Genomic DNA, 26,404 nt, shown 5'->3' on the forward strand with positions numbered 1-26,404 from the left:
CATAATCCCCACATAAATGGACAAAACTCCCACAAAATCGGACAAATCCCCCACACTCTGAACTGATCGTCATTTCACGTCTTTGTTACGGCTCTTTATGACGCCCAAGAAGAATAGTTGCAACATCAGTTTAAGTGGAATAAAAAATGTTATTAAAAAGTACAAGGGCAATACATGAGCATGGAGGTTTTGTCAATTTGTGTGGCAGTTGTGACTATTTCTGCATGTGGGAGTTTTGTCCATTTGTGTGGGGGTTTTGTCCATTTATGTGGGGATTGTGACCGTTGCTATGTGTGGCTGTTTTGTCCATTTGTGTGGGAGTTATGACCGTTGGAGGTTATGACCGTCTACCAGTGTGGGGGTTTTGGCTGTGGGGGTTATGACCGTTCGTGTATTTGGGAGATTTGTCCATTTGTGTGGGGGTTATGACCGATCGTGTGGGCGTTTTGACATTTCTTGAGTGTGGGGGTTTTGGCTGTGGGGGTTTTGACCGTTCGTGCGTTTGGGAGATTTGTCCATTTGTGTGGGGGTTATGACCGTTTGTGTGGGCGTTTTGACATTTCTTGAGTGAGGGGGTTTTGGCTGTGGGGGTTTTGACCGGTTCCCTTATTTTTATTATGTGCCTGCTGTAATACCACACTTTCATTTATTGTTAAAGGCTTTCTAGGCCTTTTATAAGGCATAGTTATTGTGAAAGCGCGAGGATAGCATTTACGTTACGGATAAAAACCTTTTGGATTATTGAACATTTGGATTGAAAAAGTTAATGATATGACATTCACATGGAAGTCACTGGAACGCAAAATGTGAAAGTATTAAACGGTGTAAATTAGTAAAGTATGTTCATTGCGATATCACATAATTCATATGTGATATCACTAAAACCAGGTTCACCTGATACTCATCCGAAAGCACTATTCTCTCCCTTTCGAAGACTGAAAAAGATTGTCTCTTTTAGGCTCAGGTTGTAATGCTACTTCTTCAGTAAAATTCTGTGGAAAGTATACAAAATTATCTCATTGATTAAAGATTTCATTAAGATGTTGCTTCTGAGAAGTTTTACTATGCTGACGAACTTATAAGAAACATGTGGTTTCCTCATTTTGAGAAATTGTTGCATCACTCGCTTGATTGTCAATACATGTTCAAGGTTATACCAACAATCTTACCATCAAGGTACATCAGTAAACCGCTCACACGAACACAATACTTTTACATTGCGATAAGTTGTTTTCTAGTAATCTAAGTTTATCTTCTTGATGGTTCGTAAAGGAATGTTTACGTTAAGATCTTTGATACCAAGAGCTCCTTGTATACACTTCAAATTAACTTGCAATACCCTGCAAAAGAGCTCAAAAGTAATTATATGATATTCAGTGCTAAATAAAATTGAGAGCTCTCAGTGCAGTCTTATTCATAAGTTTGATGTAACCTTGTAAACACTCATTTAATCGAGATCTTATTAATGTACATTTAAAATGAACTACAAGGAACTAAAATTAAAATTGATTGTTTTTCTTATGCACTTTCCTTAGTACATTTTAATTGTTCGTGTATTTTACAGTCAGATAAAACTTCTGTAAGTTTACACAATATTAAATATTTGCTTCTTGAACTTTAATTTTTAGAAAACAGGAGTATAATTTTGTATTTTTTTTCATAGTATACATATTTAAATTACTTTGAAATAACTCAATCCTGTTTGTTTCGTTTTGCACAGACATGGAGGATTCTGAAGAATATGATATAATGAATAGTGAGTATCATTAAATCTCCCTAGAGAATTATGTGCAATTACTGCTGAATTTTTCTCAATACTACTATTTACACTGTTCCTATTAGTACACTATTATAGCATTCAATGGAGTAGACTTTTCTATGTTCCAATTACTCTGGATTGATTGTTGAAAGTGATTCGTTTATTGTGATAACAGCTTGGAAAACTAGAATTGTGTGAGAACCTTAAATTTCTCGTCAACACTTCCAGGCAATGCTTTTGTAATGATTTTGAATGTACTGTAAGGTGAAAATAATTCGTAGCGCTAATTTATTTATATTTCTAGGAGGTTGCGCCGTTCAATAGGATAGTGAACAGTCGATTTGCTGAATTAAAACATGACTGAATATTCATTTGTAATGAATTCCTAAAGGTCATTCATTCACTTCTGTTCTTACCAGTAATGCTGATTTTGTGCGTCAAACGATTGAAGTAGTTCGGCATGTTACATACCGTAAAATTAAGATATCCTTTTCATTAATATCAAAGTAGTATATATATAATTTCGCACTTTTACTTAAATATTTGCCCCATACACGTTGACAGAAATTTAAACCAATCGCCATCCAATTTGTGTAAATAAATACTGAAAACTGATACACCGAAGTAAGTCAAACTTGGTCTACTATTGTTACATGGGACAAGGGTATTTATCTGAAACAGAATCTACATAGTAATAAAGTGTTTGACTTTTTGAAAGTTAGTCAAGTGAACAAAATTGTTCGTTCGAAGAGTGCTGTCGAACATATAATTGCATGTTTCGTCAGTTACAGCGGACATGCAGCACACTCAGCTTTAAAATACCAAAATACTGTATATGTGTACGGATAAACAAAAATTTGTTTATAACAAGTTGCCGTTGAATTACGTAACATACACCCAAGCCTTCGCATTGCTCTTCACCACAACAACAACATTTACCAATCAGCACTAAAAGCTGTATATTCTTTACAATAAAACTTTCAACTTTACTTTTAGAAACTCATTATCTGGAAGCTCCTAAAGTAACATCTATTTACTCATTCTCCCCCCCCCCCCCACACACACACATATGTAAAATAAGATGCATGGTGAGCAATTGGAATCGTCTTAACTAACTGTTGACATATTGAAAATACAGGTGTCCGAGGCAACTTTTCAAACTCCTGAAAAAATAAAAATATATACTAAAAGAAACAACCCCAGACAATTTAAACACAGAAAGACCTATTGGTTTGAATTTAATATATGGCTGCATTCCATAGTAATTATTGTGTACAGTGTAAAATATTTATCGCGATATTGAAATATTTGAAATGCAAATAGCCTCCGGGAAAAAAAGTATGTCATCACTCACGGAATAGTTGTATGCTGGTGTCTGTGTAAAGATAGGTGAGATGATTTCACGGAATAGGTCATAAAATTGTACTGCATAATGATCAGCTCAGATCATAATGTTTGTAAAGTGATGAGTTTAATTTTATTATTAGATGGGCTACTATTGAATGTCTTTCTTATTCGCTGGCGCTCTCATCTTAGTTACATGATCAGTGTTACATCACTGTGACATCATAAATGCTACATAACAGGAGTAATGTATGAACATCTTATGACTGAAAACTTCCTCATAATAACGAATGTTAAATAATACTTAAATGTATTAGTATTAATTTGAGATTGTATTGCAAACCTATACAGAGATTTCTCAAATTTAGGAATAGAATGCTATAGGTGTTTAACAAATATAAATAGCTACAGCAATTATGCTGCTATTCATAAGAGAACCATGACCTACTAGACCAAACTGCATTTTTCAATCACAATTGGCCTTTGATTCTTATTTTCAGCCTTGTATTTTCAGCGTTATGATAAGATGTATTGCAAAGATATCTAGAATTATGGTGCTATGTTGTCTGGTTTGAAATTTACCTAGCTGCTTGAAGAAACAGAGTTTTCAAGGTTTTGATCCTTATCTGATCTTTATCCACATTGAGTGTACATTTCTTTAAGAATGTGGTTACTTGTAAGAGCATCAGTTTCGGATGCAACTGCTCAACAAATTGCTCCTTCTAACTTGCTTTCTCTGAAGGGGTCAACGTGATCCAGTGGTAGAACGTTGACTTCTGGTGCATGGGGTCCTCTTGGTTCGATTCTAGCTCGCGTAAAGTGAGTTTTGTAGTGAACAAACACCTCGTACGTGGGTCACCTCGGGTTTTCCCATTTTCCTCCCACTCTATTCATTCTACTATTTCATTTATTTTTCGCCCCCCTTAAATCCTTAACCTAGCCGGCTTAACTGTGAGATTTAAAACCTGAAAATTTCAGTTCGCTTCTTTGAGAATTATAGAAGTTTTCCAATTTATAACACGGACATCATGCTCATCCTATTGTATATGTGAATTTGTGCTAGCTGTCTCTGAACATATTTCTTTATATCACAACACAGAACTTAAACAAGGTAGTCGAACGAACGAATTATCAGTTTTACTTCTTGTATGCAAAAGCAAGTAGTATTAGAAAACTTCAGATGTTTCAAAACTATTTCCACATCTCTAACTGGCAGTAAGCATTTTTGTTTACTTAAACCTATGTACCAGCTGGAGATGCTAGGGGAATGAAAGCACTAATGTAGGGTGATCAATTGTAACCATGTTCTCCAACATACACTTCTCAAGATAATAAGCCTTTAACAAAGGAAAATAGCTAAATGTCACTCTTATACCGTTTAAAAGATCATATCGAGATGATGGAAGAGATATGCGATAGTGTTAAATTCATGTAAGTTTTGAATGAAACAGAGGCAAAACAAATAATATTTATGCCTAAAAACCTGTGATGTACAATAAATCTGCTATCTCTTAAGTGAAAGTAATATTGACTCATACTTTCACTAAACCTTTAATTAGGAGAATATATTAAAGTATATCTTTTGGATAATGTGGTCGATAGAAGAAAGCGAATTATCGAGTGATCATACTAGCCATACACGAAAGGTACGTACTACTATGATATGAGACCGCAAACTACACATTACACACAGATTGTATTGTCATTACTACTACTACAAAATTCATTCTTTCGATTGGGTCTTTAATTTCTTGCTATATATAGGGGAAGGTGTTGTACCTGTGAACACTTTTAAAGCTTTCGAAATTTTGATGCTAATATTCAGTACTTTTTCCTCAATTTTCTCATATATTTGAAGTGCCATCTCTTCCCTATCAGACAGGATAATTTTTAAACATGTTACATATATATAATATTTTTATAAGATATAATAAGAACATATCCGTTTTGAGAACAGGTACGCTCATGTCCAAAATTATTGTCGCATGTCTATAAATATGTTGTTGTAGGAATATAATTTGATAACGAGTTCGCCCGATATTTCTTACAATGTTAGTAAGTGTATAATTGGCAAAGACATGTATGTGGCAAATTTCATGTCAAAAGAGTCGTAAGTAAGAACAATAAAACGAAAATAAAACTTTCTCGTCTATTTAGCAATATTTTGTTTTATTCATTCTATTTTTTGTATTTAAATTCTTTTCCTATGAAATTTATCACAATATACATTTCCCCATTATACACATAGTATCAGCATTAAAAGTACCCTGTAAAATCATTATCCAATTATATTCCTACAAGAAAACAGTTATAGATATGAGACAATAACTATAGACATGAGTGTACATTATGATTGTGTACTATTGAACAGACCCTTTTGTATTTTTGAACAAAGCAATAATGCAAGCGTTTCATGGGCAACAATGTAAAAAGAAGCCACAAATATTAACATTTATAAATTGCAATAAAAGATTTAGCTATACAAATGTTATCCAGAATTGAAATTTGATTAATTTTAATTCAAAATGGAAGGGAAGTTCTAACAAAAACTTGTGAACAATAAACTTGAGCATAATACAACTTTTAAGATAACCTTGCTTCTTTAAAACCAATACTTGAAATAGGAAAATACCAACTAAATATAGCCTAAGTATACATTGAGGATTTCAGCATTTTTGGCTAAACTGTGAAGTCCAATGTAAAATTAACTCAGGGAAACATTGAATGTAAACTAGTATACCTAACATTGATTCACTTTTAATTTACTTAACATTGTAGTTGCTACCATTGAAGTTAACTTCAAGAATCAGTTGCTTACTCTGCCTTCTAGTTGATCCAAATTTCGACGGTGAAGATAACTTCAAAATAATGTCGGATTCCATAACATCAAATACTTCCTTACTACTGTACACAAACTTTTTTGTTTCCCCAAAACATTTGAGGAACCCAATTTGAAAAATCTGTGACTTCGACATCTACAATTTCACCAACAAAATGCTCAGGGTCTCCTTTTTTCTTTAAGAACAGCTGTGAAAATCATCAGTAGCACAACTGCTCGTTTGGAATTTCTCTATTTCTTTTAAACATTTTTCTGAATTAATGATAGGTCTAACCTCCCTCTAGGCTTCGAAGTTTTCATCACTAGTGCTATCATGAAAACTAATGTCCGGAAGACCATCTTATGAATCACTGCAATAATTATTTTAAACTTCGAAGTCTACACAACGTCTCTGGGTCCTACAATTGCGTCTGTTTTCTTGTCTGTTTCTGATTTTCTTTTTTCGAGGGCTTCCTTTTTAGGGGTGATGTAATAATTCTTGTTCTCCCGGGTTCTTTTCCTCTCATTGCTCTATTCCGTGGTGCTGCTTTTGGGTAAGGTCGTGTTTGCGCAGGTGAAATGCTGGCTGTGGCAGTTCCAAAAGCAGTCGCAAGAAGATTTGGTAAATAACTTAACTGACATGACACTATATTTCTATATCTCTTTGTAGCCGATGAAGTTTTAACTTCCCTTGATTGGGGCTCTCCGGATAACTGTTCAGAGAGAATTGATGTTTGAATAAGGTCGAGTGCTTGTAGCTGTTTCTTCTGGAGGAGTTCGATCGGTAACGAAGAAACACAGAAAATCATCATCGGTGAAAATACTACGATCCAAGGGGAAAATTTCCAGTTGATTTAAACCCACTAGTTATATTACTAGTACTGAATGCTTTGTTATAAACTTTTCCTACAATCTCTGCAATTCCATAAATGTGAAATATCAGGATTGTACCTTTGAATAATATTATTTATCGTTTAAAGGTACACGATGCATTAATGTTCATAGGTAAAAGAGGGTCACCATTACAAAAAAAGTTCTCTATTAACTTAAATATCGCACAGAAGTTAAAACTAAAAATACTGCTATACTCACCAATGGATTCTATCCCAAGATTAGGCAAATATATATCACAAGTTGCGAAAACCGAAGAGTACAAAACTGAAAAGGTAACTACAAAAAATCTTCGTTTTGAAGATGAAAAAATTAAAACGAACATTACTCGGTATAACAGTCAGTAAACAACTGCCGATAGCGTTTGTAGTGCCCCTTCACCCTTCCTCTTTCAAATGAATTTTAATGACTGCACCTAGATAGCTCTGAATCCAAGAAAAGTACAGGTGTTCAAAAGTACATTGTTTCAAAGGTACAACGCCTTTCCCTACATTAATTCGGATTCTTGTAGATAAATAATTTGGTCATTACCAATATAATATCTCGTCTAAGAAAAGAACAGAAAAGCTAAGTACACATTTGGATACTGTCAAAGTTCACTATTTTATGACGTGCCAGAAAAAATATAAATCACTTTCCATATTGTAGATTCTAAATTGAGGAAGAATGTATTGTTGTTTACAACAATTATTTTATGAACTAAATTGTTTTAAATTATCTATTGCGTCATCAATATTTTAATTTTTCTGAACATACATTTTTTGTAGAAATTGGTAAGGATATTTTCCCTCCTGACCACACTATATTCAATGGAGCTCCAGCAGCGCCAGGAGAATTTAAATTTATGGTAATTAATGCTAGACATATTCTATAGTTTTTAATTATATAATAAATTTTATTTTGTAAAAAACCTATATTAAATTTTGTTTTATTGCGTATTGGTTTGCTGTACCTTAATAATGTTTCATAATTATTTTCCTTGTATTTGTTAAAGTTTTCTTACACTACCGAAACGTAGAAAATTAATTTTCAAATTTAATTAAAAATATCCATTTACGTTTAAAATAAGCGGGAATTTCCTAGAATTAGGTGAGCTGATTAAATTTATCTTAACTCTTTGTAGTTTGAAATAATTATCCTCATACACTACAGTAATGCCCTAACCCATTATTAGTGATAAAATTTTACAAAATCTATTTCCCTGCTTGTTCAATTTCCTAATGTTTTGTAGCTTATATAGCTCATTAAAAAGAAATATGATTGACTTTCAGAAAATGTTTTTATACTTTCAATTAAATAAACTTTTGTGCATACGTTGTATTTGAAGGTACTTTGGAACTATCACAATATATATATCTTACTCTAGAAATAATAAACTAATTTTCTTTTCTGAATCATAAGAAAGTGAGCTATTGAGGCGCACATGTGTTTTATTTGAAGCATGCAGGTCTATGTTTCTATATTAGTATTAACGTCTACACATACTTAGCACTAGCTACTTGTTAGGAAAAATGCATCTTTCTCGCTAACCGTGCATTTAACTTTGAATATAAACTCAAAATTCAATAATTTGTGGTAAACTAACATTGTGTACATGGGTTTAATCCAGTTCTTTGTTTCTTGTACTTTGTTCCTAGATATATTTAGTAATTATAATATTCAATTTTTATGAACTACATAAGGAATAAAATCGCAATATAACACAGAGTACTTTTAAACTTCTTATTATACCTCATACAAGTTATATTCAAATTTCTGTCTTCTTTGTAGACATTCCATCTGCAAGTATCATCCAATTTTTGCTGCTTTCTAGAGTTTTGGGGAACACATATGTGGTTTTCTACTCTTGTTCATCTTCAGTTGGTTAGCAGATTCATCTTTTAGTTACTGCGAATTAGGACAGCCTCATCAGTATTTTCGTGCTTTATGTATGGTAATAACGCTTTGTGCAATGTTCGGAAGTGCGATACATAATTATTCCACTGAAATTAGTTTCTGGGCTCCTTCGTGGCTAAGCTGTTAGCATACGCACCATCGACTGTACTACAAATAACATTGTAATGATAAAAGATTTCAGAAGCAAGTATTTACTTTTTATTTGAGCATTTCATGCTTACCTTGTCACTATTATGGTCAAAAAATACATTAAATAGATAACTGAACGATTTTAATAGGAGGTTGTGAAGACTAGAAAGAAATGGGATTTTTTTACTTTAACCAAGTCACCTACGTACGAAATATAGTGTCCATATGCCTGAAAGCCTCACCTCGTCACTTTTCCTATTAGTAATACTTGGCATGTTTCAATAGCCACTAGAGAAATGTATTTAATAATTCATTACTGTGAAACTCAAATGGCACGCTAGGCAGGTAGTGTTTTAATTTTTAATAATGTAGTGTTGTTAATTTATAATAATTAAAGGCAATTGGAGGAAGGAAATAAATATTGTTAACATTTCTAATGGCAACTTTAATATATTTTATAACATTGGTCCAACTGTAAGTCAGCAGGTTTACGTGGAATGATACTCTTACAATACTTAATATTAATAGTACTCATTATTAAGTTTAAAACTCTAGCATTTAGGTACTCGAAAATCCAAGTTTCGCAGTAGGATACTAGAGTCATATTTAGAACTAGTCGTATAACGATTATATATTTAACATCAATAGGCATACTCCGTAAATATATTGAAAGGAAATTAAACTTTCTACTGTGAGTTGAGAGATGTCATTTCTCTACAGTAGAGAACATACTTCTGTAAATCCGCGACGAAGAATATACTTTTTAAATCGAATGTAATTGAAATCAGCATATGTTAATCATATGTTTTCCAAACCAGTTTTATAACCTAAAATATACTGGCGTATTTAATATTGTTTGCAAAAAGTATAGTTTAAAATGCTTTATAGTGCATATGTTATGTGAAAGTATCATTGAAAGGGTGGATTTCAAAAGAGCATAAGTCACTTGTTGTCAATTGAGATATTAGTTCTAATAAGCTCCATGTCAGCATCTCCGTATATTGAACAGCGTTTCATATCAAAATTCCATAAATCAAATTAATTGTAGGCTAAAGAAAACAGCATTTCTTTCCAGCATTGCTCTTGTCCTTAGTCAAGAGTATTCCCTGAAGCTAATTTCTGACTCATGCCTAGAAACACTTATAAAACTCTTCCTATAGATGATAATTTCACCATTATGTCACGAAAAGTAGGCAACTACAGTTTTCTTCTATATATAGATTACTTTTCTTTCACAGAAATAGAATGATGGAAACACACAAAACTCGTATCCTGAAATACTTACTTTTTGACTTAGGTTGTTTTGGAATTGAGCTCTTCAATTTGTGCTAAGAGTAAAAATAGTAGGTGAAACATATTTAACTTATTAGAAAAGTTAGTTTCCTTTCCATAAATAGGTTTTAAAACATTCTTGGCAAAAATGATGAATCTATCATGTTTTAGATCATTGTGAGATAATTTTGCTACTAATCAATGTGTTTACAACTAATTGCTCTAAAATGGCAATATTGTACTCTATTTGATGTCATATTTTCCTCACAATTTTCCCTGCCGCAATTAAAGTTTTTGAATGATCTATTCAAGCAATGTCTGTTTTTCTTATCTATATGTATACGTAACATTATAAGCATTGTGAGTATGCTTGCCTTTATTTAGTATGCATACTATTATCAATGTTTGAGGTCTGCCGCTGCCTATCCCATTGCTCTAAAGAATCATGCTCACAGAATAGTCTGTCACTCTTAGTTAATTTGATAATAGAGTGGCATTTCCTATGAGTAGTGGACTTAAATTTATGTAGTCACTTTCTTGTGGTACAGACTCATCTAAATAAAATATAGGGTGAAGTTATTTTTTCGCAATATGAGTGATGTTTTTACAATTTGGGCGACGTGGCGCTCGATATGAGTCATTGAGAAATAACATGCCAACAGAAAATTTGAGAGGCATCCAACGTCCTAACAACAGAGTATTAAAAAAAAACAACATGGATATATATTAGGGCGGAGCGAAAAATCACTTTTTTATATATCGAAAACACAATAGTGCGGAAAAGTTGCCAATTCATGTTGATAAAATACTGTAAAAATTTCATTGCTGAAATGGAGTATCTTCGGGTGGCGAATCGGCAAAAAAGATTTTGTCTCTATAGGGTATGCAAACCCGCCGTACACACCACTTTTTGTGTTTTTACGGTAAATAAACAAAAGTATTACCTGCAATTCTTAACTTAAATAATATATAAAATTTAAGAAATATTTTCTTCATGATTTAGGCGCATTTGGAATAACACAATAGCCCATTTGATCAAAATAAAATCTACTTAATACAAAATATATACTTTTTCTGCACCTCTCTGCTTGTTTCAGTGAAATGACCCAGGACCCACGACGAGGACGTGGATGCAGGTCGGGTCTCTTCCATGCCCATCCTACCATCCATACACGTATGTTCAAAATTAGATCTTCGATTCTTTCCAGAGTATAGTTTGCCTTTGTTTCTACTTTTTGGTGTACAGATTCGGATTTTAGTTTACGTCTGATAAAACCATCTCTGCCACAAACTTCTGGGTAAGCTTCTGTTACAAGTTCTGAACTCTGGGTGTGACAAGAATATTTCAAAGCTCTTTTTATGCCTGGATGTTCATGGTTATTACTGTATATTTCAAGTTTTTGTTGGAAAACAAGACAGCAGTAGACGATGCGTCACTTCTACTGATTCCCCATTAATAAGGTATGTATAATCGTTTGCATTTGAAATTGAGCTTTGGAAGCATTTTTTTTTACATGTGACTCATTGTTTACTTTAACTGGTCTTCCCTGTTTCATCTTCCTACTGTTACTACTGTCATTATCTCTACTCTTCTCGTTCCTAGCCTTTCCCCTTGAGTCGACTATCTTTCTCCATGCCTCTTTTCTGATGTGAAATCTTTCATTGTCAACCATATTCTTCGGGTGTGCGAAATAACAATTATTTTGAACTATTTCTTGAACCAATTGCCACTCCTTTTGTGGTATATATCTTAAAGTTCTCATTAGCCACACGTGTTTAGCTCCATATTTACAAGTAAAGTATATTTTTACTGAAAAGCAGTCCTCCAGTCTCTTTCCTGCATAGAGTTTGATCTTTTAAGACCATCAAAGTACAAGCCTCTAAGACCTTTCCTTTGGCCATTAGCACTTCCTTTTGTCGTATCTTTTCCCTTTCTCGCCGAATTTTTGAGCGGTCTATCATCTGGCCAGCATTTTTTGGATCAATTATCCCAAAAGATTGCAATGTAGCTGTTGCTATCAAAGCATTTGCACGATCTGATGTTCCAAATCGATCTGCCAGCATATCGAGAAGTCTAAGGATATGTCGTTGCTGCTTGCTTCTTTTTCTCTAATTTCCTGTTGTTTCGCAAAGTAATCATCAACACTACACTCATCGCTATCAGAAGGTGATGTTTGGAGTTCATTAGAAGTACTCGTTTGTGATATGTAAGAAGATTGTAAGCGGGTGGTCTCTCGTGATTTCCTTTTAGTGCGTATGATTAAAGTCTCCTCATAGACAATTCCCTCTATATCTGGCTACTCGTGTTGTTCTCTGTTCTTGCAGAAATGTCCACTCCTTCCTAGGTACTTTCTTTCTCAATTCACATGAGCACATGGAAAGTTCATGACATTTACAGGTTATATCAAAGAACTTCGTGTAATCTTGTTTAAATGTATCCATTTTTTCTGGCAACTAGCAGAGCTTTCGTTTTCTTCTCAGATTTAACAAACTTCTTGTATATTTTCCGTGCAAGGCAAGTAGAAGCTGAACCATACGTTCTAACGACAGAGTAGGGATGGAAGCCTTGTCCTAAACAGATTTCACCCACTGAGCAACGTCTCTCGTCACCTTCTTTACAGATGGATCATACCCTTTCTCACTTTTCAAGCTCTACCAATTGAAAATAATACTTCATTACATCTGATTTTGTGCGCAACTGTACACCTGGAAGCTCAGCTGAATGTCCAAACACGGGGTAAGTTGTTCTTAATTTTGTTCTTATTTTCCGCATGTTTAAAGTTTCAATATTGTTATAAAATACAGATTTCACACACATTACAAAAAGTTTAATTTACAGTACACAAACAAATAGGTTATACACTTCCCAACTACGTACAACGAAGTAAATACTGAAACGCAATGTTAACACCGCAAAATTACCTTGAAAAGATCGTCTTCCACACTCGAACAAAGTTATCGAATACTAAAGTTGTTTCTTTTTTATACTGCTGCTATCAATTGGACTAGTCCAAATTGAATTCTTACGCAGGGAGGAAGGTAAGCTCTATAAAGCAGCACGAGAATTTTTAAAGGAAAATTGTATTAAAGAAAAAGTTATAATGAACAATGAACACATTTATCGGCATATTCAATGCTAGAACCTTATATGAAACCACAAGTAGACCTACAGTATATGATACACAATACTTTGTTTTGCTAAAATGGGCTATTTTATGGTTTCAACCTAAATCATCTGGAAATTATTTTTTCAATTTTATAGACTGCTGAAGTTAAGAAATATAGGTAATACTTTTGTTCATTTACCGTAAAATCACAAAAGAGTGATGTGTACGGCGGGTTTGCATACCCTACAAAGACAAAATCTTTTTTGGCGATTCGCCACCGGAAGATATTTGATTTCAGAAACGAAACTTTTACAGTATTTTATCAATACCAATTGACAACTTTTCCACGCTATTGCGTTTTCGATTTATAAAAAAGCGATTTTTCGCTCCGCTCTAATATATATAGCGTATACATCTTTTTCACGGAAGACCAGGGTTCAACTTTTGGTGGAAGTTTACGTGATTTATATATACCACTGAGCCAGGATGCATGTATTTAATAGCTTTATTGCCGAACATAACGCTATAATCGTACTTTACCAACTTAAAGAGAATCATAGTAAAAGGAGTAATGTTGTGTTTACTATAAAACAGGGAACAATTAATGCAGCTATCTGTCTGGAAATAACAGTTAGGCAGGTTTCCCTGCTCTGTAGTTGATACTGTCCGTGTCACTATTTAAATTTTATATTATTTGTTTTAAATTGACAAGAAAATAATTTCTATGGTAATAGTTTATGTTGCAAAGTACGAGGTTGTTTAATTTCATATTTTTTAAAACCAAAGATACATAATAATGAATTACGTATTCTGCAAAGCCGAACACAATGATACTAACTTGAAAATAAACTATAAAATATATTTCTTTGAAAATGTTGTTAAAAATGACAATAATAATGCTCTGCTTATTAGAAATAAGACAAACGATATAGTATTATTTTATCTTCACTTCTATTATAATTATTAGTGTTATTGTTCCTAATTGTAATCATGAGGAAAACATTATTAATCCTCATTTCAAATCGAGTGAATTGAGTATAGAAAAAATGATAACATGAGCTCTGCAAACAATCATGTTACAGAAATACCACAATGCATATGCTGTTGTTTCAAACATTAACATTTCAACTTACGTGAGTGTTATCATTGTTTCTCTGTACTAAGCTCACTCGTTTCTAGAGAAAAGATTACAAATATTTTCCTCACAAACCATTATATTTCTCACTGCTTTAATCGTTTCAGGCTTCCCTTGTAGTAATGCATTCAACATATTTATGCGGAGCAACAATCTTAAATGAGCAATGGGCTTTAACAGCTTGGCATTGCTTAGTTCGGTATGTTTTAATGTATCAAACATATATATATATATAAAACATTTTTTCAGTTTATATATATGTGCTCGGTGTATGTATATCTAGTTTATGCTATTTTACATAAGATGAAAAGTAAGATAAGTATAAAAACCCGTAAATATTGTTCTGTTTGTCGTCACAAATTCCGTTACCTATGTAATTTTGCTTGTGTTAGTATTCTTTTTATTCTTGTCAATGGCATGGGATGTACTCTGTAACATTTTAAGCGTTGCCCATTTCCTTTTAAATTTCTGTCTGAATTATTTGGGCACCCTTTGAGAAATGTTACATAATTATACTTTCAACGTTAAATAGATACGTGTACAAAATTGTTTTTGTACACGGAAGATGTAAAAAATGAAATGAAATCTTTGAGTTTTACATCCCACGATTATGCGAGTTAGACTAAAGGAGACAGTGATAATGAGAAATTAATGAAATGGTGGAATGAAGAAAGTGGGAGGAAACGGGAGAAACCCGAGAAAACCAATGAGCACGGGGAGATATAATTAATTGCTACAAAAAATCACAATACTAGAAAGGAGTCATTATTTCGGGATACTATAATAAATTTTAATATTTTGTTTTAAAATAAAGGAATAATTATATACAGGAAGTTTAATATTGGAAGAAATACTTTAATGCAAATTTGTTTTTCTGATAAACATTATTTAAATTTAGCCTTCACATGTCAAAGTACTTTTTAGTAATATATGCTTACTTGACGAACGAACATTCTTTAACTTCTTATTGACCAATTATTATTGGTAAGCATTGTTAAACTCATAAAAAATTAAGTTTAGAAATATATACAAAAAGATGTAGCGTATTAAAATGTAAGGCATCAGGAATAAGGCTTATCAAATATTTGCATATAGTTCTCTTAAAAATAGTTTTCGCAAAACAGCACGACATTGCATATTTCTTATAAAGCAGCCAGTTTTGAAACCAGATAAATCAAAGATGTAAAATTAACTATCACTATAGTATAATGTCTGTGAGATTAGTATTTACTTTAATAAATTCATATGCATATTATGTATTGAACATATAAGTAATACAAGTTTTTCGTTCAATTCTTTGAAAACAAAAATCCTTACTAAAATGAAATACATAACCATTATGAAATACTACAAACACAAAGAAATGCGTTTAGATGAAATAAGCTGAAAAATACAATAAATGAAGTAAACAATTAAGCTGTAGAAATAAATTAAATGAGTGATTCTAAACACGTTCCGTCTTTCTCTTTTCGTTATCATTGGGTGCTAAGTTCGAGCGAGTGTAAAACAAGTACACCACAAAACTAATTGAAATTGTTTCACTAAAATAAAATGTTTGAATGCGTATAGGTTTTTAGTGAACCCCCACTTTCCATAAAAGTAATACATGCGATATATAAATATACTAAATGACAAATATATCAATAGCGTGAAAAATATTTCAAACGTGAATTTATTTATCCTATCATCAGTAAATTCACAAACATTTTGAAATCGGTCAGTTCGATGATACATCACTTTTGAAAATTTCTCCGGTGCAAATAGGAGACCAGTGTGTCGTGATCAACTGAAAGTACAAGATTAAACTCGTATATAAGGTAGTGTGGCAAGTAGACAATTTACACGAAGGCCGATAACCTGTCAGTACCTTCAGTCACTCTTTAGTAGCAATAATGATGACTGCTGGATTAAGATGGATAGGTTTTGAATATACGTATGCATTTGTATGTATCCGTGAATGTGTGAAAGGGTACATGTCACATTTCCTCTCTCGTACACGCAATCATTCCTAAGATGATACACGACTCCAAAAGTACATTATCACCTGCAATTCTAATGTTCATGCAATAGTAGGCAACCCAAAAAACACGGTCGTTGGAGTTTGTGAGAATTGGAAAGGCGTTGGACCAAATTTCAATTTTGTTACAAATATAGCAGTGTGGCGAACTGCAAATAAGATAATAAAATAAATTAAGAATGACGATTTTATTATTGTGAGAGGAATGGAAGGCATAAAAAGTTACGAAATGATCTTACTTAAGCTGTTCAAACAAGATAAATAGTAAGAAACAAATGTCAGTGGAAAGCAGTTTATCTCCTTTTTTTTTAAAAAAAAAGAAAACCACAAAAAGGTTATATAATGTAAAGGCTTAATTTAAAAGAACAACAGTACAAAAGCAAACATCCACACGAAACGGAGAGACAAACATAAAATAAAGGACACCAGTGGCGTAGCACACTTACATATACAAAATAAAGAGATGGGACTCTTGTTGTAAACTCAATAATAATAATAATAATAATAATAATAATAATAATAATAATAATAATTATTATTATTATTATTATTATTATTATTATTATTATTATTATTATTATTATTATTATTGTTGTTTTTATTAATATCATTCTTATTATTAGAAACTCATTTCCTTTTTCAAAATTTCAGATTTTGCCTAAGAGCGTGTGTGCATATTGCGTTCATGTGTGCATTTTTTGTCAATGAGCGGTCCGAAAGGCACAAAGGGATGGAAATCTCCGAGAGCGAGGAACAAAAAACTTTCTTAACATAAATTCTATGTCAAAGTTCGAAGCACTTGCTCTGACACGTGCTTTTTGTTTTTTCTTTTTCTAAACAGAAAAATTCTGTCGGCTAAGAAGTTAGAGTATATAATATTGCAAATTTGCAAGTGAATTAATTTACATTCCAATTTGTGGTGCAAATTTATTTCTTCATTCATCGCAAATCTTTGGGGCCGCTATACCTCACAATCCGAATATCGATATTAAAGATTTAGAATGTTGATATATAGAAGTCGAAATATTCGCGACATCTAATGTTGCTAAATTATATCAATATATATCAAAATATCGCACAGGCCTTGATCCTAGAAATAATATAATAATAATAATAATAATAATAATAATAATAATAATAATAATAATAATAATAATAATAATAATAATACGAATATATAGAGGATGCTTGAAACATTCATCAAGTCACTTTCAAAATGCATACGAAACTTGGTGGTCAAATCAAATACTCAACTTCCAGTAGAACTGTAGATTTCCGAGACTTATCTAGAATAATAGAAAGTGTTTAACTCATGCTTTGTTTCCGCGTGGTTTCATTGGAAATTTCTAAAGTTCATTGGACGTACTGATTTGAAACACATTCTAATGAACACACTAGATAACATAGGTCATACCTTCCATTTGAGACTACTAATGCAAACTGAAAAAAGAAAGAAAGAAAAATGAACGAGAGCTAGTTTACTGCTTCATTTCTATCACAAATACCCTATATTAAAAGTCAAAACTCTATTAAAATGAAAAGTTTCAAATGTTCTTAAGGAAGAATGGATGTTCCTTAAAGCGTCGCTTATGACGTACAAACATAAGAGTCAAAAGTGCAATTTTGCAGGAGGGGCATTTTAAGATATAGTAAGCAATACAAGAATGCCTCTTAAAACAGTTCAGCATATCTTACTGCAGAAAATCTATAAGAGATAGATTTGCGCCTCTTCTTCAGGTCATCAGATGATAGAGTAAGCTTCGAAGAGCTCCCAGCTGAAATATCACATATCTTTAAAATTTCTTACATCTTTATGTCATATAAGCGACGAATGTAGCAAACCTTGCATGTCTCAAATTTCAATTGTGTATAAAACAAATTGAATCATAGGAAGGAAACAAATTTTGTGTCAAACTAACAGAAATAAAATCTTGTTTTGTAATAACCAAAGAGAAACCACTTTCTAGTCATCTCCGAAGATTTGTCTGTTCGAAGCATCCAGTGTCGATTTCACCTTTCATGGATATAACGTTATAATTCGCACAATTGGAGGCATTATTTTGTGCAAAAAATCTATATTACCTGGCGGGGAATCGAGCCGAGATTTTCCTCAAGGAAGCCTTGTACGATAATCACTACTCCATCGATTGCTCTACCCAAATTTTGCTTAACAAGTGTGTGAGATTTATTTCTGAGAACAATTACAAGAAAAATGCTGCAGATCAATGAAGTGTTTCGAATGTCCTGGTAATACCCGTGCCCTTTCTCAAGCAAAATTCGTGAATAGTCTCTATCGTGATATGGGTGTTTGCTTTCACATTCTTAAGGATTACTCGTCTAGGATGAGTAGTCGATTCTTCACGATCACTTTGTTGAAAAGAAGCACTTGGACGTGAACAGGATTTGAACCTAGATTGTATATCTATACTGTTTGTAAGTCCGCTAGATTACCTCTACATTATCATGCCACATGAAACTAAACCTCAAATATTATTAACTTCAGCTTGGGAACGAACCGGCTTCTTCTTGTAAGGTTATTTACACCAAAATAGACAACTACATTGTTCAGGTAGACAATTATTATTATTATTATTATTATTATTATTATTATTATTATTGTGGTGAATACATTAATAATTGGCAGGTTAGATAGTATAAGTGTATAAGGACATCGACTTAAGAATCTCTTGAGTTGCTTAAAAACCAGACTTCCGTGTATACGCACATTGCTCTATAGACGTCGCAACCAGGAAATATGTAAAAATTCAGAGTCAGATACAAGGAAGTCTTGCTACAAGGAAGTCACCTACGAGGTAATTGCATTGATAGGAATTCAGAGGATTGCAAGAAATACGGAAGGTAGTTTTCGACCTGCAGATAGAGCTCGAGGAGGACAGTCTCGACTAAACTCCCGTTTCGGAAAGATCCCGCGAGTCGACATCCAAGTCTGTATATTCTTAGTGATTATAATCTGGACACTTCCATACCAAGACCGAAGTATTTCAACAGCAACCAGGTTAGTAGTTTCTCTTGAGATGTCTAAGTTAAGCAATTAATAACAAAACCGAACGATCTTTAGCTTCAACTAAAGCCAAATAAATTAACTTAAGCTTAAACTATAAATCCAACACTTTACGAATGAAATAGGAAGATAGATAGTAGCCACACTGCCCATGCAAAGCCCTAAGTTGTTTACTAATTTAATTGTCACGATAATCAAGAATAAACTATTTAATGATATATGCTAAGTGTATTTATTTAGCTGGTTGTCTGGTTCGCTATCATCGAACCAGGATTGACCGAATTACGGTAGGGTTAGCATCGAACGATTAATTACGATCATAAATCATTAACACCGAACCAGACACCACATTATTATTATTATTATTATTATTATTCGTGTACTTTTGATCATGCACGGCGAAATTACTGCATATTTTGTTATTACTTCTGTAACTTTTCCTGGATTGTATGTTGTTCCATTTATTAGTGGGTGCTAACTTTTCCCCAGTTCGTCAACTAAATGAACTTAGTTGTATCGTGATGGATATATTTCCTTGCCGGATATAATTCCTTGACAGATTCGGAGCCAAATGCAGAGTATGAGAATTAAATCGGTAATATCTGTTGCTTGGTGTGGAGAAGAAACTAAATTGTAAACCAAAGGTTTAAGAACAACTCAAGTTAGTAATATAAAGTATGCCAAAGAATATTCATTTACAGCATCATAAAAGAAATACGAAAATCGCTTTTAAACGAAGAAAAAAGTTAAACTTTGTAGGCGGAGGGAAAGATACTTAACGTAAACACAATAAAGAATGATCATTCATTGCATACTGATAATTTTCCAGTGGACAAGGTGCCTTGCCAGTAATTTGGAGCTTCTCGGATCAGATCCACTTAAGGAAGTATTTCTTTTATGCTTAAGATTTTTGGTGGGGATTGATTTTTTTATTATCTTCAGGTATTTTAATATTTAACTATCAGGAATAATAATAGTAATAATAATGAAATAATAATAATAATAACAGTTATCGTAGAAGATTAAAACTTTAAAGCTTATTATTGCTCAGGCCATACCATTATAAGCAGAAACGTGACTTTTGGAAAAAAATATTCGGTTTTTTTAATGTTGCGAGAGATAATAATAATAATAATAATAATAATATAGAAGACAAATTTCGTATGAGGACAGAACTATTAACACTAGAAGTCCGCATCGAATATTGTAACGTTAAGTCCGCATGGTGTCAAATTCGACTCCACACTTAATTTCGCAGTAATTACGGTTAGATATTTATTTATTTCCGTGATTTAGACTTAATTAAAATATTTTATATAATAGTAAGGCATCCATGCGCATAGCCCATATAATTATAAATATTTAATACAAAATAACAAGTTTCTATAGATACTTACTTAGAAACAGATTCTATAAGTATTTTACAGTGAAATCTGAAATAATGTTCTACTATAAAACATACTTTTGATTTTATATCCTCTTCCAGACCTACCGTTTTATTTATAATTCCAGGAAAATAAAAGGTGTTTGCGTTTTTTAAAGTTTCACGAAGTCCACTTGGGGTGTTTTGGGACTCCAACACACAGTTTTTCACAAATTTTGTATTTCTATTTCTAAGTGCATTGCTTTCTTTGAATAAAAATTTTAAATTATACACAGTAAAACTCTCCAAAGCAAAGTCACAAGAAAAGAGAACAATAGAACTAAACTTCTAAGAAATAATTATCGCCAATAACATTAGGCAAAAGTTACGACATAGGCGGAATTGGAAAGAAGAGTCCGAAACACCAGAACATATCTTCTGCGTACGCACTTCAACTACCTAAATGCATAACGAAAGGTTTCCAGCCAAAGTTTATGTAGAAGGTAGGTCTACTGAACTCACATGAGCCGTAACAAAAAAAAATAATTTTACTTTCCATGGTTATGCCAAATAAGCTAAAGGAGAGGACGATGATAAAAATGAAAGAAATAGTGGAAGGAAACAGAACATTGAGAAAATCTACACACACGGCGTTTGTTCTGCGCGAGACCAGGGTAGAACAGGCTGAACCATTAAATTCAAAAACGTCAGTAATAATAATAATAATAATAATAATAATAATAATAATAATAATAATAATAATAATATTAATAATAATAATGGTATTCAAATTGTTAAAGATGACCGAAAATTAGGCAAAACTTACATAAAAGTCGTGATTTCGGAAAGGGAGGTCCGTATCTCTAAGATACATCTCTGCAACTACCCAAATTTTAAACGAAAGCGTTCCACTAAAGTTTCATGTAGGAAGTGTTCTACTGTTCGTCTTAAGGGAAGTAATTGTAATAAAAATAACTAAATATCACTGAACAGTAAGGCATATAATAAAATTATTTTAGAATATGCAATATTAATTATAAAAACTTTGCTACAAAAATAGCTACACAGATCATAATTCGATGTGCTCCGTAATACTTGTTACTTAAAGATTGAATATACACTATTTCGATAATCGAGATAAGACGAAAAATATTTACAAAAGTTTTAGTTTTTTTCTCAATTCTCGTCTCCAAAGCGAGACGTTCATTTGAGATACCTTTCTCCCGTCTCATATGTAAAATGTTAATTCTCGTCTCGATTTTGCTTGTTTTGTTTTAGAAACAAGATGAGAAATTCCACTTCTCGCTGGCAAGATTAAACAAAACCGAAATATTCTTGCCAAAAGTCGCGTTTCTACTTATAATGGTATGACCTGTAGGATAATAAAATTCTAACTCTTAACCTTCTACGAGATTATTATTATCATTATTAGTTTATTATTATTTCTGAAGATTTGATAGTTCAAGTATTGGAACACCCGAGTATTCAAATAGCTGAAGATAACAAAACGTGTCATCGTCGTTAAAGCTCCAATAAGAAACCTTCAGAAAAAAACAAGAATATTTTCTGACCTGGATCCCATCCGAGAACTTCCAGATTAATGATAAGGCTCCTTGTCCACTGAACCACGACCACTACGAGATAAAAGATTCTTTCTAACTGTGTTTGCGTTAGGTATCTGACTCCGCCTACACAATAATACGTTATTTTTTTATTGAAAAACGTCTTCCGTATATCTTTATGATGTTATAAGGCAATAATCTTTTCCATAATTTATGTTAATAAATGGAGTTGTTCTTAAACCTTTGGTTCACAATTTAGTTTCTTCCTCACACCAAATCAGATATGACTGTTTTAATTCTCATAATCTGCATTTGGTTTCAAATCAGTCCTGGTCAAGGACTTATGTCCGGCACGAATATTTCCGGATCCCAAACGTTTCAGGTATCCTCTATCTTATTAGCCAATACAGGTAAGACATTAAGAGTCATGATATACATTTTAAGAAAATAAACGCCAAACGCCGTCGGGGACCTCGTACGTTAGCCGAGGGTGCTGGCGCAACACTCTAATAACGATATTTTTTTTTCATTTGGGTTCAAACCCGGACCAAGTTAGTTTATTTATTTTTTTTAATTCATAACTTTTTTTATTAAGATAATATTGAAAACAATACTGAAAAAAGTGATTTACAGATAAGTTTTTAAAATTTTCATTACACATTTTACATTAAAATATCCTTGTAGTTTTATTATACTGATTCATAGTAAAAGTAGTAGTAATAGTAGTAAAAGTATTAGTAGCATTAGTATTATTAGTAACAGTAGTAATAGTAGAAACGCGTTAGGAGCCCCCGAAGGAGGTAGGTGGGTTCTGTTCTCGACACCGAATCGGGCAATTAAAGTCCTACTCAAATTTTTCTGTACACTTTAAATGATCAAATTAAAACAGGGCACACGCGAAAATAATACAGGATATCGGGAGAATACTAAAACGTTTGGAATCGGCAAATGTGTGTCCGGCACGATACATTTTGGTGAAAATAACCTTACAGGAAGAAGCCGGTTCGTTCCAAAGCCGAAGTTAATAATATTTAGGTTTTAGCTTCATGTGGGATAATAGTGTGGGCGTAGCGGACTTACAAGCAGTACAGTTATTTAATCTAGGTAAAAATCCTGTTCAAGCCCAAGCTGTTTCATTTTAGCAAAGTGATCGTAAAGAATCGACTTCTCATACTAGAGGACCAATCATTAAAAATTTGAAAGCAAACACCTGTACCATGATAGAGACGATTTACCAATGCTGATTGAGAAAGGTCAAGGAAACTTCATTGATCTGCAGCCCTTTTCGTGTTGTCTTTTTCAGAAAGCAACGTCACACCATTTGTTAAGCAAAGTTTGGATAGAGCAATCGATGGAGCAGTAGTTATCGTACAAGGCTTCCAGGTGGAAAATCTCGGTTGGATTCCCGGCAGGAAATATGGATTTGAGCAGAAAATAATGGCTCCAACTGTATGAATTACAATGTTATATCCGCAATAGGTGTTCGGAACGGATACATATTCGGAGATAACTAGATGATTGTCACCTCTTTGGTTATTTTAAAACAGCACTTTATTTCTGTTGGTTTGACACAAAACTTTTTTCATCCTATAATTCAATGTGTTTTGTTCACAATTGATATTTGAGAAATGCAAGGTCTCGACATCTGTAAGAAACATTAAATTTTCCTTTTGAACATTTGTAACTTTTCATTATGATACAGTTTGGACTTCTAATACAGGGTGTTTCTGATAGAAATTTAGCAGTAGAATAGAACTCATTCATCTTCTCTTTCTTTCTTTTCTTTTCTATTCTTTCTTTCTCTTTTCTTTTCTTTACTTTTTCTTTCTTTTTGTTCAGTTCGCATTAGTAGTTTTAATGAAACGTATTACGTACGCTATTTACTGAGTTTACTAGAATGTACTTCAGATCAGTATTTTCAATGAACGCTTCCGAATTTGCAACCCAATCACATGGAAACAAATCATGTTTTAAACCTTTGCCATTATCCTAGATGTGTCTCGGAGATCTACAGTTCAACTGGAAGTATTTTATTTGACCACCAAGCTTCGTATTCGTTTTGAAACGGACTTAATGAATGTTTCAAGCATCCTTTATTATTGTTGTTCTTATTATTATTGTATCATTTCTCGGATCTAGGCTTGTGCGATATTTCGATACATCGACATCATCAATATCGATGTTGGCATATATCAGCATTCGATATCGCGAATATATCAACATCCTAAATTTTCCTTATCGATTTTCGGGAGGGGGGAGGTATAAGGAACCCTGAGGACTTGCGATGGATGAAGAAATAAAATTTATTTTTTACAATAATGTCTTATAATGACAAATTCTTTATGACTACAAATTGCAATGTAAATGATTCCACATGCAAATTTGCATTATTATATACAGTAACTTCTTAACTGCCAGAATTTTTCTGTTCCAGAAAAAAAGAAAAAAGCGCCTCTCAAAAACAAGTTGTTCGAACTTTGACCTAGAATTTATGTTAAGAAATTATTATGTTCCTCAGTCTCGGAGATTTCCATCCCTTTTAGCCTTTGGAACGGCTCATTAACAATAAGTGCACACGTGACCACTATATGCACAGATGCTCTTGGCCAGAATCAGAGATTTTGAAAAGGAAACGAGTTCTCAATAATAATAATAATAATAATAATAATAATAATAATAATAATAATAATAATAATAATAATAATAATAATTATTATTATTATTATTATTATTATTATTATTATTATTATTATTATTATTATTATTATTATTATTATTATTATTATTATTATTATTATTATTATTATTATTATAGCATTTAAAAATAGGGTTCCACCTGTTTATCTTCCACGTATGGGTCTCAAGTCTACTACGTCAATAATGTCATTAATTTTGTGTTTATATCTCTTTTTTTGGATGTTTATTTTTGTGCTGTTAGACTTTTATAGTAACCCTTTACATTATGTAACTTTTCCTTTTTTAAGAGATTTTGAGATTCTTTTTGGAAAAAGATGAGAAATAGCTTTCCTCGAATATCTTTTTCTTAACATTTTGTCTTGTTTGAACTGCTTAAGTAAGAATATTTTGTAACTTAATATGCCATTCATTGCCCTCACGATAAAAAATGATGTCTCTCTTAACAATTTATTTTATTTTCTTATTTGCAGCATGTCACACTGCTATATTTGTAACAAAATTGAGGATTGAGCCAACGCCTTTCTAATTCTTAACCAGCTAACGACGGTGTTTTTTGGGTTGCTTACTACTGTAGGAAAGTGATAATTGCAGGCTGTAATGCACTTTTGGAGTTGTTCATACATAAGACAAATATACATTTAAATATACTGGGGAAACGATTTCACGTTAAACGTTGATAATAACCAAGTCTTATGAGGCGCCGTCAGAATGAAGATTAAATTGCTCCTATAAATTCTGATATTACACACAACATACACACACGTCTCCTGTTGCACTGACACATTGAAAATGAAACACTTACAATGAAATAAAACGGTACTTAAACATCTTGTCTCATAGAAATTTTATATTATGCTAGAGTCAGAGTATTGATGAAAACGAGATAGTACTTAATTGACAGAACTTAAATTTTTACATTTAATTAAGACACATAAATTTAACTTTCTCACAGCATAATTTAGAAAATTACCAGGAAAATTAAATTCTCCAATGACAGTAAATTAATTTCTTCAAATAAACCAAACGAAATTGTGCAAGGATGAACCGGAAGTGTATGGTTTTGTTTTTGTTCATCACAAGCACATGTTGATATGGGAATTTCGAACGTAAAGCAGGAATTTTGTTCGACGAGAGCGGATGCGTTTATAATATCAATGGAACTGAAGATCTCCACAGAAGGATTTCTACCTATCAGAATATTGAACGCATTTTCATGTCGCTGAATATAAGAAAGGCTACACTTTACCTTCAAAATATGCATTGCAACTGAATTAAAGACAAGGAACTGCTTACCTTTCTCTTCCGACGTCGATCATGACGAAAAACAGCTCTGATTTACATGGTGCTCTGATATCTCAGAAACGTTCAGTATACCTCCACACAGTACACGAT

At 32.6% G+C, this 26,404-nt stretch overlaps 1 protein-coding gene across 2 annotated transcripts in view; it reads left to right on the forward strand.

Annotated features, from left to right (window-relative positions):
• The window catches only part of LOC145684075 (trypsin-1-like), a 78,689-nt gene that overhangs the window by 25,027 nt on the left and 27,258 nt on the right, over window positions 1-26,404 (forward strand). For both annotated transcript variants that reach the window (XM_081755935.1, XM_081755937.1), the window contains 3 exons: window positions 1,721-1,756; window positions 7,580-7,659; window positions 14,459-14,550. In XM_081755935.1, the coding sequence (XP_081612061.1) occupies window positions 1,721-1,756; window positions 7,580-7,659; window positions 14,459-14,550 (208 nt within the window). The remainder of the gene's footprint in view (window positions 1-1,720; window positions 1,757-7,579; window positions 7,660-14,458; window positions 14,551-26,404) is intronic.

Source organism: Thermobia domestica, chromosome 4, assembly GCF_964235325.1.
Source record: "Thermobia domestica chromosome 4, izTheDome1.hap1.1, whole genome shotgun sequence".
Classification (NCBI taxonomy): domain Eukaryota; kingdom Metazoa; phylum Arthropoda; class Insecta; order Zygentoma; family Lepismatidae; genus Thermobia; species Thermobia domestica.